The 12707-nt window shown below is 43.4% G+C and overlaps 1 protein-coding gene across 1 annotated transcript in view; it reads left to right on the top strand.

Moving 5' to 3' along the window:
* LOC118780237 (ERC protein 2) overlaps positions 1-12707 on the top strand; it is a 259125-nt gene that overhangs the window by 197575 nt on the left and 48843 nt on the right. Inside the window, exons 18-20 of the mRNA XM_036532645.1 lie at positions 4489-4567; positions 4688-4746; positions 12006-12071. Of these exons, the coding sequence (XP_036388538.1) occupies positions 4489-4567; positions 4688-4746; positions 12006-12032 (165 nt within the window). The 3' untranslated portion in view covers positions 12033-12071. The remainder of the gene's footprint in view (positions 1-4488; positions 4568-4687; positions 4747-12005; positions 12072-12707) is intronic.

A 12707-nucleotide genomic window follows, 5' to 3' on the forward strand; every position in this document is an offset into this window, starting at 1 on the left:
GGTGGCGGTTCATGTATAAGCCTTGTTCCCTAGGGCATGGGACCATTTTAAGGGTGCCAAGAGTTGATCTCATTTTTATTAAATAAAGACTTCTCCGGAAAAGTGTATTGTTGGCAATACCAAGTCAATAAATTCACCAGTGAGTGTTGTAATGCCCATCTGCTGGATGTGTGCTCGGCACGGTTAACCAAACGCTGTCACCTTTGTTTCAGTTTGTCGTGTTGAAAGGTAGTGGTGCGATTTAAAGTGCACACAACACTGTGCAGAGAGCAACCTGAGGATCCCTTGAATAAGCACTTTTTTCTTTGTGTGGTTCTGGGATGGCACAGTGTGGACACAGTGGGTTTCTGCTGAGTGCTGCCTTCCTACAGAAGGGGTTAATTAGAAAGGGGGTTAAGAGCGTGGGGGGCGGGGGTGTATTCTGGGCGCCTGGTGAACATGTGCTGATCCCTCTCTCTGCCATGCGGAGCAGAGCAGGCCTACAGCACCACCCAAGTCCCTGTATGCACAGCCCCAAAAGGGAGAGAGGGGTTTATTTATATCTCGTGACCCCTTTGTGGATGCATGACATCATCCGTTTTTGGGTTTTTGAGGGTCCCTCCCCCCCCTCAGCCCATGTCACATATAATCCCCAACACCTCATCAAAAGAGACACTTTCAGTGTCATCCCTCATTCAGTGCCATACATCATTCTGCTTCCACCTACCATCGTGGAGGATGGTCGAGGCACATGTGGAAGCCCAAAGTATCAAGTAATAAGGGAATTAGTTTGGACTACTTTCCCTTCTATGGTTTGAATGCACTGAACAGGCCTGGGGGGGGGGGGGGGGGGGGGGGGGGAGTCTGGTGGTTTGTGTGCTTCATTCCCACTATCTTTCAGCCGTGGCATTAGGAATGTGAAAGCGTCAGATGGACCTGCAGTCACAGTGTGATCCATCACTCCTGGTGCTCCTCAGGTTTAGGTGGTGTTTTGATACCTTGATGAAAATTGGCCCAGAATCACGCGGGGTGTTCCAGCAGCGCTGCCAGTCACAGCTCACTGAGTTACCGGATCACGCTCTGCTGGCCCGCCCGTCTGACAGCCGTTTAATACTTTTCTCCCATAATCCTTTGTTTTGCTTTGTATCCCAGTGCCCTCACCCCGGCACACCTACGAGCACATCCACACAGACATGTGCACACTTGTACACACACAGGCATACATGCCCACACACTCATGTGTTAACACTTGCCGTGTTATCGCACGGAGACCTACACCAACACCAACAAGGGTATTTTGTTTTGCACCATGTTAAATCAAGAAAAATTGTGTGGTGCTATACCCAGCAAGGATGGAATACTAAGAGGGAAAGAGAGAGATTGCTGTTGAAATATTTCCATAGAACCTGTGAAACACAGGGCAAAAAACACATTATATTACACACATGCATGCAAACACACTCCGGATCACATACTGCCATACTCTCTTACTCCCTCACTCACATGATAGAAAACATTGTTTTGATTGGCCCCTCTTCTCTCCACGCTTGTATGTGTGAGCAGTTGTGACATATGCTCTTGGGGAGCACAACCACACGGTCAGTTAACTGCAGTGGTCATTTATCTGTTCACAGTACAGAGCAGGCATCATCCTAGACAAACGTCTGAGCACTTACTCCTACCCTCCCCCCAACACACACACACACACACACATCCCCATGACAATCTTTCCTGTACCTCTAGAGGTCCTAATTTGGGCATCATTAGGCACTGATCCAGCAGCCCACAGTCCATAGTAATATAGTGCTGCTGACACATTTGTGAGGTCCTCATTCCTCCTTATCTAAACACTGCTTCCCATGCTGTGTGCCTCAGCCCACTACCACAGGCCTGGCAGTGGGAGGGAAATGCTTTTGGAATTGTGTTACTATGGCAGTGTGTCGTTTGCTCTCCTTCTCCCTCTCCATCTCTCATGTGTTTTATGAAATAGCAGACTGTGGTTTTCGCTAGATTTCTTTGGCCACTGCTCATGTGGTTTAGGTTGCTTTCACCATTAGCGAGCAGTGCGACTTGTTGGGCCGCAGCGGGGACCTTTCGGAAAGTGAAGGATCTATCCTCAGACGCAGTTACGGCATCATTTCATATTACACTGCTGCGGCGCTTTGTGAAATATTAGGTTTAATAACGATATGAATGATCTGTTCATCACAGAATGTCGTGTGGGGATATGGTGCACGGCAAGTTCATGAAATGTATCTGGATTCCCCATGTGAAGTCACTTTTATCTCTGAGGCATCTTTAGACTGTTGTGCTCGATTTTGTTCTGAAACAGAGGGCGTTTTCATTTGGGATAGGGAAGCGAAGTCATTCCTTATTTCAAGATATTCATTATCAAGTCAGGGAGTGGAGGGAGGGGGGAGCCGAAGTATTGCAGTTTATATTGGAATGCCATTAGTCTGATGGGCCAGGGAGATTTCAGCACTGACCGTCACTGCCTGTTCGCGCACCGTCTCGGTTTACACTCCTCTCAGACGGCCAGCGGTACGTGGAGTAAAAACACAGCCCTCTCCACGCTCGTCCAGATCCTGCGCCGGTTCGCGTGTGGCCCACGTCTCACTCTGCAGATGATGAGTGTGAGGTTGTGTGTCTCCGGATGCCGTGGGTCCACACCCCTGCGTGGAGAGCGCTACCCTCCGCTCCTCGGTGCCTCAGCACTTCCTGAAAGGAGCAGACACTTGTGCCACACAAGCATGTTGGAGAGAGGAGCCTGCACTTTAATAAGGCGCAGCTGCGGAACCAGATCCCCGAGCTCTCGGTCAAACGCAGTATTACTCAGTCTCTCCAGCACTACACAGAGTCACAAATAAAACCCAGCTTTAATGAACAACATCGGAAAGTTCATCTTTTACTGCTCCCTCGCTCAGCGTGGCGTGACCCCTTTATTTTTCTCTTTTTTTTGGTCAGAAATGTTGCCTGTATCAGTAATGCAGACAGTGCCTGGTGTAGTTTTGTTTCGACACCGTAGAGCTGGACGACTGGAGTGAAATGCCTGTCTCAATATGCAGCGGAAACAAACTCTGGTTCGGCGGGGCGTAGACCATTGGCTTCGGTTGACATCTTAGAGGAGGCGACTGCATTTAATTAAACGGCGGGTCGGCCCCTCCCCGGCTCCCCAGGCCAAATAAAACCATGTCTGCCTGGAATCTGGAAATGCGCTGAGCTGCTAATGGTGCCGGGGCCCATGACTCTGCCACAGATGGAGAGGTCTGAGCCACGCCTCTCACTCCACCCTCTCCAGTATTCCCTGCTCCGTTTGCCTTAAACAGACACTTCACGTATGCCAGTGTGAATTCTTTGGCTGTGGACAAGCTGTAGAGAGCATGGCCAGGAAGGGGGTTGCTAGGGGGTGGTCCTGGGGAGACACCTAAGGGGTGTGTAGTGGCTGGGTATGGAACTAGGTAGGGCTTGGAGGGGAGTGGCCAGGGTGGGACTGTGGAGTGGAAGGGAGCAGGCTAGGTTGTGCAAGTGTCCTGCCATCAAATTCTCATCAAAGTCACTTCACACCACCAAACATCAGTCAAGCTCGACCAGATTTAGTCACCCACCAATACGAGCACTCAGTAAATTAGGTCATTTTTCGACATAGTTGCTTAACAAAAGTGACTACAGGGAAAGGATGGAGTGGAAGTTCCACAGGCCTGATCTGAGGGTGTAGAGCTGCCTGCCTGGCCAGGTCCATCTTGCACCTGAAAGGTCCATCTCAGACCTCCACATCCTTGTTCAATCATTGAAATGAACACACAGTGCAACTCCTGTGGACCTTCCTTGCATTGCTGCAGAAAGACTCAGGGTCTCTTCCTTTACAATGTAGTGAAAAGTCTGAAGCTCAATATTCTGTTCATTTTTGGACAGCTATTAAATTTATGCATACATGAGTTTGACAAATGGTAGAAGTAAAGCTTAGAGCAGTAGTCTGTGCATTGTATGCTTATGTGAAAGGAAAATAATGAATTAAATAATGCGTATTGTTTGACATTTCAAAATGAAAGTTGAACTCTCCATTTTCTGCCTTTCAAATCATGCCTTCATGTAGAAGGCTTTGTTGAATGTTCACTTTATAAAGAGAATATTTGTATGTAATTTTAATCAATTATTGAGCAAATTGCTGTCATTAATCTCTACAGTAACGATGCACTTCCTTACATTTTGAAATGAATGTAACGGTTTTGTACCCACAGGAATAATCAAATTCCATTTAAAGCTTGGTTTCTTGTTGACAGATCATTTTGATTATGGATGACATCTGAGAATTATCTGTATTAATCAAATGCTGTAATTCATTCAAGGTATTGCTTGTCATCGTTGATGAATCCTATATTTGTTCAGCATTTTTCACCATCAACATTTCTTGATGCCTTGATACCATTGTAATAATAATACACTGCACTTATGTGGGTCTTCATTAATGAAAATAATGAATCAATGACCCATTTTGTTTTCCTCCCACAGACTCAAAGCCGTATGAAGCTGATTGCAGACAATTATGACGACGACCATCATCCTCCCCATCACCTTCATCATCCTCACCATCCCCACCCCCAACATCCCCAGCATCTCCAACATCCGCACCCCCAACATCCACCACACCCCCACCCCCACGCACAGCACCCGCCACACCCCCAGCATCCCCCGCAGCCCCCTCATGCACACCACCGTGGCCCTGCCCGTGGGCCCCCCCATGCCAACCATCGTCCTTCTCCTGATCAGGTTAGTGTTGGTGCTCTTTGTCACAATGTGTAACACGCTGTGGTACTTGTATGTACAAATGTGCCTTCGACTGCACAATTTTTTTTTCATGCTTAACACAGCACACGCACAGCTTTCATACTCTGTTTGCACAATCACGCATAAGCTGTGCCTTTGGCGTACTCAGATTGACATGTGATTCCTAATGCTTTTTTACACGGGTACAAAGTTAAAGTCATTGTATGAAATGACGGAATTACATAGGCGTTTTGTTTGGAGCCAAACATTAGTACAACAAATAGCAATGCTGTAGTTATCAGTGGTAGAAATCAAGTAGAATAGTCAAAGCTTCTAAAAAGGAGGCTTAACCACTTGTGTATAATATGCGCTAGAAAAATCCCCCCTTGTTTCAAGCCGAGGATAATTTATCTCATTTAGAGAAGACTTCAGGGCAGGATTTGCCAGACAGCTTTGGACTGTGGGAGGTTTGCATCACAGCATGCGCCACATATCACACCATTACCTTGAGAACAAACAAATAATTGCTCTTCAAAACCTCACTGTTATCATTAGCATGATGTTTCAATTAATCTTCCCGTGTGATGAAGGAGTTAATTACGGGTTGTCAGGTGTGGTGTCTGGAAAGCTGGCTTCAGACACCTTGACAGCAGGCTGTTCACTGACAAATGAAATAATGAAATAAAACTGATTTATCTCTCACAGGAGAGCCCCTTGTGCTTGCTCATTCCCTGAAGTATAAATGTTCTCAATCGGTTCGAGGTTCTGTTCCAGAACAGCAAGGTGGATGAACATGATGTTTTTAGAACCACAGTAAAAAGAAATATATGGAATCTGAACAAAGACTCCCATGGGATCCTTTCCAATATTGAAGCCTGGCTCTTTGACAGTATATTTGACAGTTACCTTAAAAGAGTGGAGTCTTTGTAGTCATTCTGTTTCTATACCCGGAGGAGCTGCGTTATTGTTTTCGGAAGAGCTGTTAGGGGGAACTCTTCTTTCTGTACTGAAAGGCTGCAGCAATTTCAGTCCACCCTTTTGCTTTGTCAGCTTTCCAGAAGGGGCCCCTTTGGGGATTTCCAGCAAAGACGAACTTCTTTTTTAAAAACTTTTATTCATGGTGACACGTGGGATTATGCTTTTTGAGCATGTTTTGATGCAGTTGTGAAAACAACAACTAAGCCAAGACTCGGGAGCGGAAGGTTACACGATGTCATACTACTCCTGCTACTGTTCGGAAACTTCTGAAGGATCTGTCTGCTGCTCTCAACAGCTGGCCATGAGACATGCCCACACGCAATGATTACGTTTTAGGCACAGTACCAAAGTTAGAAGAGAAAGAAATGTCTTTAATGAGATTATTAGGCTGTCGAACAATCCCTATCCCCTTGTGGAAGGGCCTGGGCAAAGATTGTTGAAATGTGACTCACTTTTCCCACCATCCGTGCTCCAGACCAGCATGGAGAAAGTGCCTACTGGACAGCTTGTGTGCCTTCATTATGTGGAGGCTTTATGGTGAGCCCCTGCCTCATAGCCCACGTCCTATTTCCTCTGGTCAGTTTGGAGGCAGAGGGACCACTCCTGCGGTTTCACTGACCTCGCTGACCAACGTCGGTCTCATACGCAAAGCCGCAAAGGATGTTGGCAGCCCCTTAAATGTGAAATGGTCAGATTCCATTATTGTTTTTTTTTTTATTTTCACATCACTTCGGCTGACTTCTATTTCGAATGGAGGCTTAACCCCAAACTTTCGCTAATGGAAATAATGTCTGCGTGCTAGCCTCTGCCAGCAGGGAGTGAACTAATTCACCCGTGTTGAACAAAGCACTGGTGAGGACCAGCTGGCATTACATGGTTGCAAATGATCTCCCTCTTCCAAAGACTTGAGGCAAATGAAACAGAAATAACAGACCAAAGCCTTCTTTTTGTGCAGAATAAAAGTTTAGCAATATCCTTTGTATACCAGTGTCACACATGGTAGTTAGTACTGTGTGCCTTAACACAGCTGTAGATGTCATGAAATAGGAAACAAATGGGCACTGATAGGAATGCAGTAAGAATACGTTCCTCAGAAATACCTACTGGTCATCTAGCCATGCGTGGGCCATTTACGACGCTTGAACCAGTATATGGGTACATATGGGAAAATGATGTCAGCTGTCCATTTCTTTGCCCATTGTTACTATGGCTCTGCAGTACATGGCTTAAAATAGCTGTTAATTTATGCATTCATTTATCTTTTTATCCTTCTTACAACCTAGTAATTCCATTGAGAGCAAAATGTTCCTTTATAGTTTTCGGGTGGTACTACAACTCATTTTAAGAAATATCCAAGAGCAGGTGACAAAGAACAGCAGGCAAAGATAATTAAAGTATAGAGTATATTTTTGAACGTGAATTACTTCAATTCCTACTTGTTTGACACTGTCTCGGAGCCAGGAGGAAGTACAAAGGGGTGCAATTGCAGTCCATGTAATAAATACTATTCAGACATCGGGATATAAGGAGACAACCGGAGGTGCACTGAGGTCCATCTGGGGGTGCGGTGCACCCCTATAGTGCCGGCCCTGGTTTGACATACACATACACAGAGAGAGGCTTAGTTATGTCACCCGCTTTTGTAAAAAAGTCTCCTGAAAAGTGAATGTAAATTTGTACCACACTAAATTCAGGAAGCTTGGGGTCATGCTCCGTGTACTACTGAAACACATCAGTGACAAGATCACCTTTCCCATGTTAAAGGCACCGGCATGTAAGCCTTACAGCCCTGCTGTTACATGAAGTATTACGTATCAACATGTTTTATTAACATGCATATAAATATGTCTATTTCACTTACGTCATGAAAAATTATTTCGTGGTGACTTTATTTATTGACTTTAAACATAATGCAGTAGCTACTACTCACATCTGAAACCTGAGCTGGAAAAAGAGGCAAGCGGTGAAATTCTTGTTACGACTGCCCTAGGAATGCTGTAAACTGTGCATAGAATAACACAATCATCTGTAAATCTTAAGGAAATGGGGAAATACCTCTAAAACGGAATCTTTACTGTAAGTCTGTAAAAAAGAAATTTGAATAGTGCACTGTATGGGATGGAATGTCAGATGGAAAACTGCATAAAAGGAAATGGCATGAAAAGCTAAAAAGACCAGTTACTTTTAAATGCAAGCTGTATAAATATGCAGGCTGGGGATTAAGGGGAATGACTATCGCCATTTTGCAGAAAACTGTAGTTACTGTAGACTATAGGCAGCACAGTTCAGCCAGGTCCTTGCAGGGTGTAAAGTAATTGTTTACGTAAGTATTGCAATCAGTTCTTTGTTGTTGCAATATTTCGGTGTATAGTACATTTTTTCCCCATGGCCCATTTTTTTTTCATTAAAAAATAAAAGATATAATCTTGTTTTCCCAACACCTATGTTAGAGGGCACCAGGTTCTTTCTAAAATAAATATTTCTCCTTCTGAAAATGTCAGGATAACCATCCCATTATGTATCAAACACATTTGTTATAGCCATTTACTAGTTTGATTTTTTTTATTCACAGATAACTTTCAAAGAGGTAATAATATTACTTTTGCTGGTTTTGTCCTTTTCTGATTTTTTTTTCTTCAGAATTACATTTCTGCCCTCTCATGCATACCTAAGGGGGTTACACATTCACTGGTCATTCCCTTACAAAAATGCTATAACCACTCTGAAATACACATTACTATCATATTTACACCTGCAGTCGTCAGTGGAAAAGTGTCATACTCCTTAGGCCAAATTAAATTAGGTCTGCAGTCTAGCAGTGCAAGTATTGCTCTTCTGCCCAGGCTTCTTTATAGCTCTGTAGTTAACCCACCAGTGGCTAAGGTCTAATGACAAGGACGTGTGATGTGTTTTTCAGGCTAATCCTCCTTCACACCTTTCGCTGATGAGCTGAGATGTTGAGTATTTTCTCCAGTGGTGGGCGGGCGGAGATCAGTTTGAAACTGGGAGCTTTACCGAGGTTTTGCGGCTTGAGCCTGAGATATGTATCAGTGTAGAAACATTACCAGTTCAGCTCTGCTTCAGCCAGTGTGATCATGTGTGGCTGCTCTGACACAGCCCAGCTTTGCACGCTCCGGATTTCACTTATAAATGAGCCCAACCTTTGCAAGTTCACCTAAGGTCACTGGCCGCCCTCAGACAAAAATGTTTTTCTTAAAGCAAAGTCATTTTGATCTCTTTATCTTTTTTTTCTGTCTAGGCATGTGATTAATCAATTTTTTTGTTTTAAAAAAACAATTATTTTTTTCCCTAGTCACTTGTCCAGTCTTCACCAAATCAGCACCTCATTTAATTGAATGAACCATGAGGTGCACTTGCCAGATATTTGATAGTTAAGTGATTGATGATGATGAAGCTCACTCTGGTCTCCGTCCTGAGAGAGACCGTTTTAAAGGCAAACAAATACACGTAATAATGCTTCGAAGCCATTACAAACAGATTTAGGAATATTTTTCATTTTCTGTTTTGCAGTTACAACAGATCTAAACATTCTCCAAAATAAATTCCATCCATGGTCATAGATGTGATGTCATGCAGTCTCACTGGGAAGTGAAATCACAGTACTTTTTCATGGTGCTGTTATGAGAGGAGAATGAGTAGACCATTACTGCTGTGTCGCTGACACATGCTCTGAGCTCATGTGGCTGAACGTCTTCAGACTCTGTCTTCAGGCTTTCTTCTTAAGTCTGTCAGGCAAATATTTAAGGGACATTTAAGGGAATTGTACTTTATTGTTTTGAAATGATGCCAAAGTGGTCCTGCTCTATGGATAGAGACTCCTAAAATCTGTTAGAATGTGCTCTGTAATGCATGTCTCCTTTTACACAGGGATCCATGACACTCAGAACTGGGTCTTTGACCCAGCTTATTTTTCACTTATTAAACTCAGGCCTGTGCCACTTTTTAGCATGCTCGTTAGGACAGAGACAGATGATTAATATTGAAAACTCTCTCTAAGGATTTCAGTGCAAAATGATATTGCATTGCGGGTGATTTATGATGAGGAATACCATTGTGATTTTGATTTATCTCTTTACCCTACTCATTGGCAGAAGTACGAAAATCATGAATGACCCCAGTATTTTAAAGACAAATAGTCATTGTGTCCAAATGCAATGTGGTAAGGAGATTAAATGTGTAGCCGGGCCCACATGCGACAGGGAAAGTGTTTCCCATTCGCCTTTGCACAAGGCCAAACTTGCGGTTGCCAACATGTTTTCCTGCCGGAGCACAGTATCTCCTGATTATCCGTTACCTTTGAGAGTGGGGGTTCAAAGCCAGATCCTGGGGTGAGACATGCTGACGGGGCTGTGACTGCTTCCCAGGACTCCCCTCTGTTCTCTGCCAGCACTGTGAGACCTGAAACGTACACACACAAGGGGAACATTCGGATTCAACAGAACGGCTAATTTGTCTCGGCTCAGCCTGCTTTCAGCAGCCCTACACACATTCAGTACTTACGTGCACATGCACACACACACGCACACACACGCACACACACACACACACACACACACACACACACACACACACACACACACACACACACACACCCGCAGACCCCACATACACATACCCCACATGATGCATTCCATTAAGACAATGTTTTCAATGAAAACACCAATGATATTGGAGTTTCTGTAGGAGGCAAGAGCTACTGTCAGTGCACATTCACTTTAGGAGAAATAATTTAGGTTTTGTTTTGAAAGATAGACACAAAGTCAGAATCCAGTAATTGTCTAAAAAGGCTCGGATTCTGTGCCCTCTATGAATGATTGGAGCCTCTTAAAAATTCACATAGGAACTCTGATGTAAGTGAGCACAGATGCTAAATGCTTTAGAGATCACAGGTAAGCAGTATTACTGAATGATGTTGGACCTGTTCAGATGATGTTCAAAGTGATCAAATGCCTGAAATCAATTTGAATTTACAGCTGTGTGTCTCTGGTTGGCCAGGTCCTGCTGTGACTGGTCTAATAGGTATGGCCCAGGAGACAGGGGCACAGAATGCAGAGCAAGTTCCCTTTAACAGCATGTTTGGTTTGTGTAAAACCGAGTGAGATTATTGCCAGGGTTCTGGCACTGGGACTTCATAAGGAAATAGAAAACAGCTATAAAATGTTTATCAGAGTTAGAATTACTAGGCTTTTTTGTTCTTTGTTTCCCTCTTTTGGCCTACCTTCTTCACATTTATAAGAAGTAGCATATGGTGTTCAGTCAGACGTACTCTAAGTTATATCTTGGCCATGTTTATATTCCCTGTCAAATTTATTCACTAGATTCTGCAGCATGTGAGTTATTCATCTTAACATCTGGTTTTTAATAACAGATGAAACCTGCAGTGTTTTGGTGCAAGCAGACGTAATGATCCCGCCAATGTGTATGCAAAGACAGAAGTGTTGTCTCTTTCAATTAGATCTTCCATTTTCACTATTCTCCCTGCGTATTTTCAGCATAAAGAAAATGAAAAAGTTGGTGACCTGTTTCCAGCCTGTAAAAATGTCCTTTTGGTGCCACCAAAGGAAGTAACATCAAACGGACACTAGCCATACTTTATGACAACAACAAAAAACAGACAAAGTAGAAACTAAAAAACAATAATATAAAGTATGAAGGCTGTAGACACATTTGTCTGGAGTAAGCAGAGGCAGACAGCCGTTGCAGGCCTTTATATGGCAGACCTGTTCAACAGTGAAGAAAGTCGACTTTCTTGTCTTTCTTCTGCAGAACAATGATGTCACAATTTACGGGTTAAAGGTCAGGCTTTCAGTTCGGAACAGTTTCTAATTGTCTCCAGTGGTCACCCATGTTTACCCAGCAGTGAAGTTATTAATGTATTTTGTATTGTAATTAATGTAGGTGTGTAGTCACTGGCAGTGAGTGTAATACTTGTAAATTGTTAACACGTAAAATTTCATAGTTTTCTATGCTTTTATTACTGCCTTGCAAACATTGAAATCCAACAGTGGAAAAAAGTTGTAAAGGCCATGTGACAGAGCACAATACAAATACACAGGTGTGTTTTTCCACAAGGTGTAGCTTCATAGCCTTTATTTAATCGTACATTTAATATGCATTCATATCTTCATAACATTATGGGCCTGAATGATGCTGCAAAAAGGCTTGTTTCCTTCTCACAGCTTCCAGCAGACTAACTGTTCTTCATTTTTGTTTTCACGCTGACATTCTGCGGCCCGTGACACATCGCATTGCCCCACCAATAGGATGACGAGGAGGGCATTTGGGCATAACCGTTTCTGTGAACCAAAGCTCCAGTTTTGTTCTGAGGGGTGAGTGCCATTTCTCTCTTTGTCCTGTGTGTGGTGGTCATTGGTGATTTTCTGGAACTCGGTTTTTCCTCTGCTGATTGTGTAAGGTGACTGCCTCCAAACAATTGGCAGCACTTCACAGCTTTGATGCTGCTTTCTTTAAGTGCAGTTCAGTGGTCACATGGTCACTCTTTGTTTCTGTGTAATGATCCACACACTCTGAGAGAAGTTCAGTTAGTTGCAACTCAACAATGTATTACCACATTTTTACCATAATTTTTATATCGTTCTCCTGAGCTGCAAAATGGAACCAAATACCTCCACAGTAAGTAACTAACATTTACAAACATATATTTCTAATTGGAAGAATTTAATTTAAAGCTTTTATGGCAAACACATCAAGTGTTTGAAAATGAACCCTGGGGAGCGTGTGTTTCCTTGTAAAGTATATTTCGAAATGCTTGTTCAACCCAGCAGAACATTTTTTAAGATTTTTTGTCATAGAAACACTCTAAAACATTCTAAAAGTGAAAGCAAGATTTCTCATTCATCACTATACATATCTGAAAGTAACTGGGCAAACCTGCCACTTATGATACTGCCACAGTTCCTAGCCCACCCTATTATGTAGTACAATTAGCATTTTTAGTCTTTTCT

The sequence above is a fragment of the Megalops cyprinoides genome, chromosome 7, assembly GCF_013368585.1.
Source record: "Megalops cyprinoides isolate fMegCyp1 chromosome 7, fMegCyp1.pri, whole genome shotgun sequence".
NCBI lineage: Eukaryota > Metazoa > Chordata > Actinopteri > Elopiformes > Megalopidae > Megalops > Megalops cyprinoides.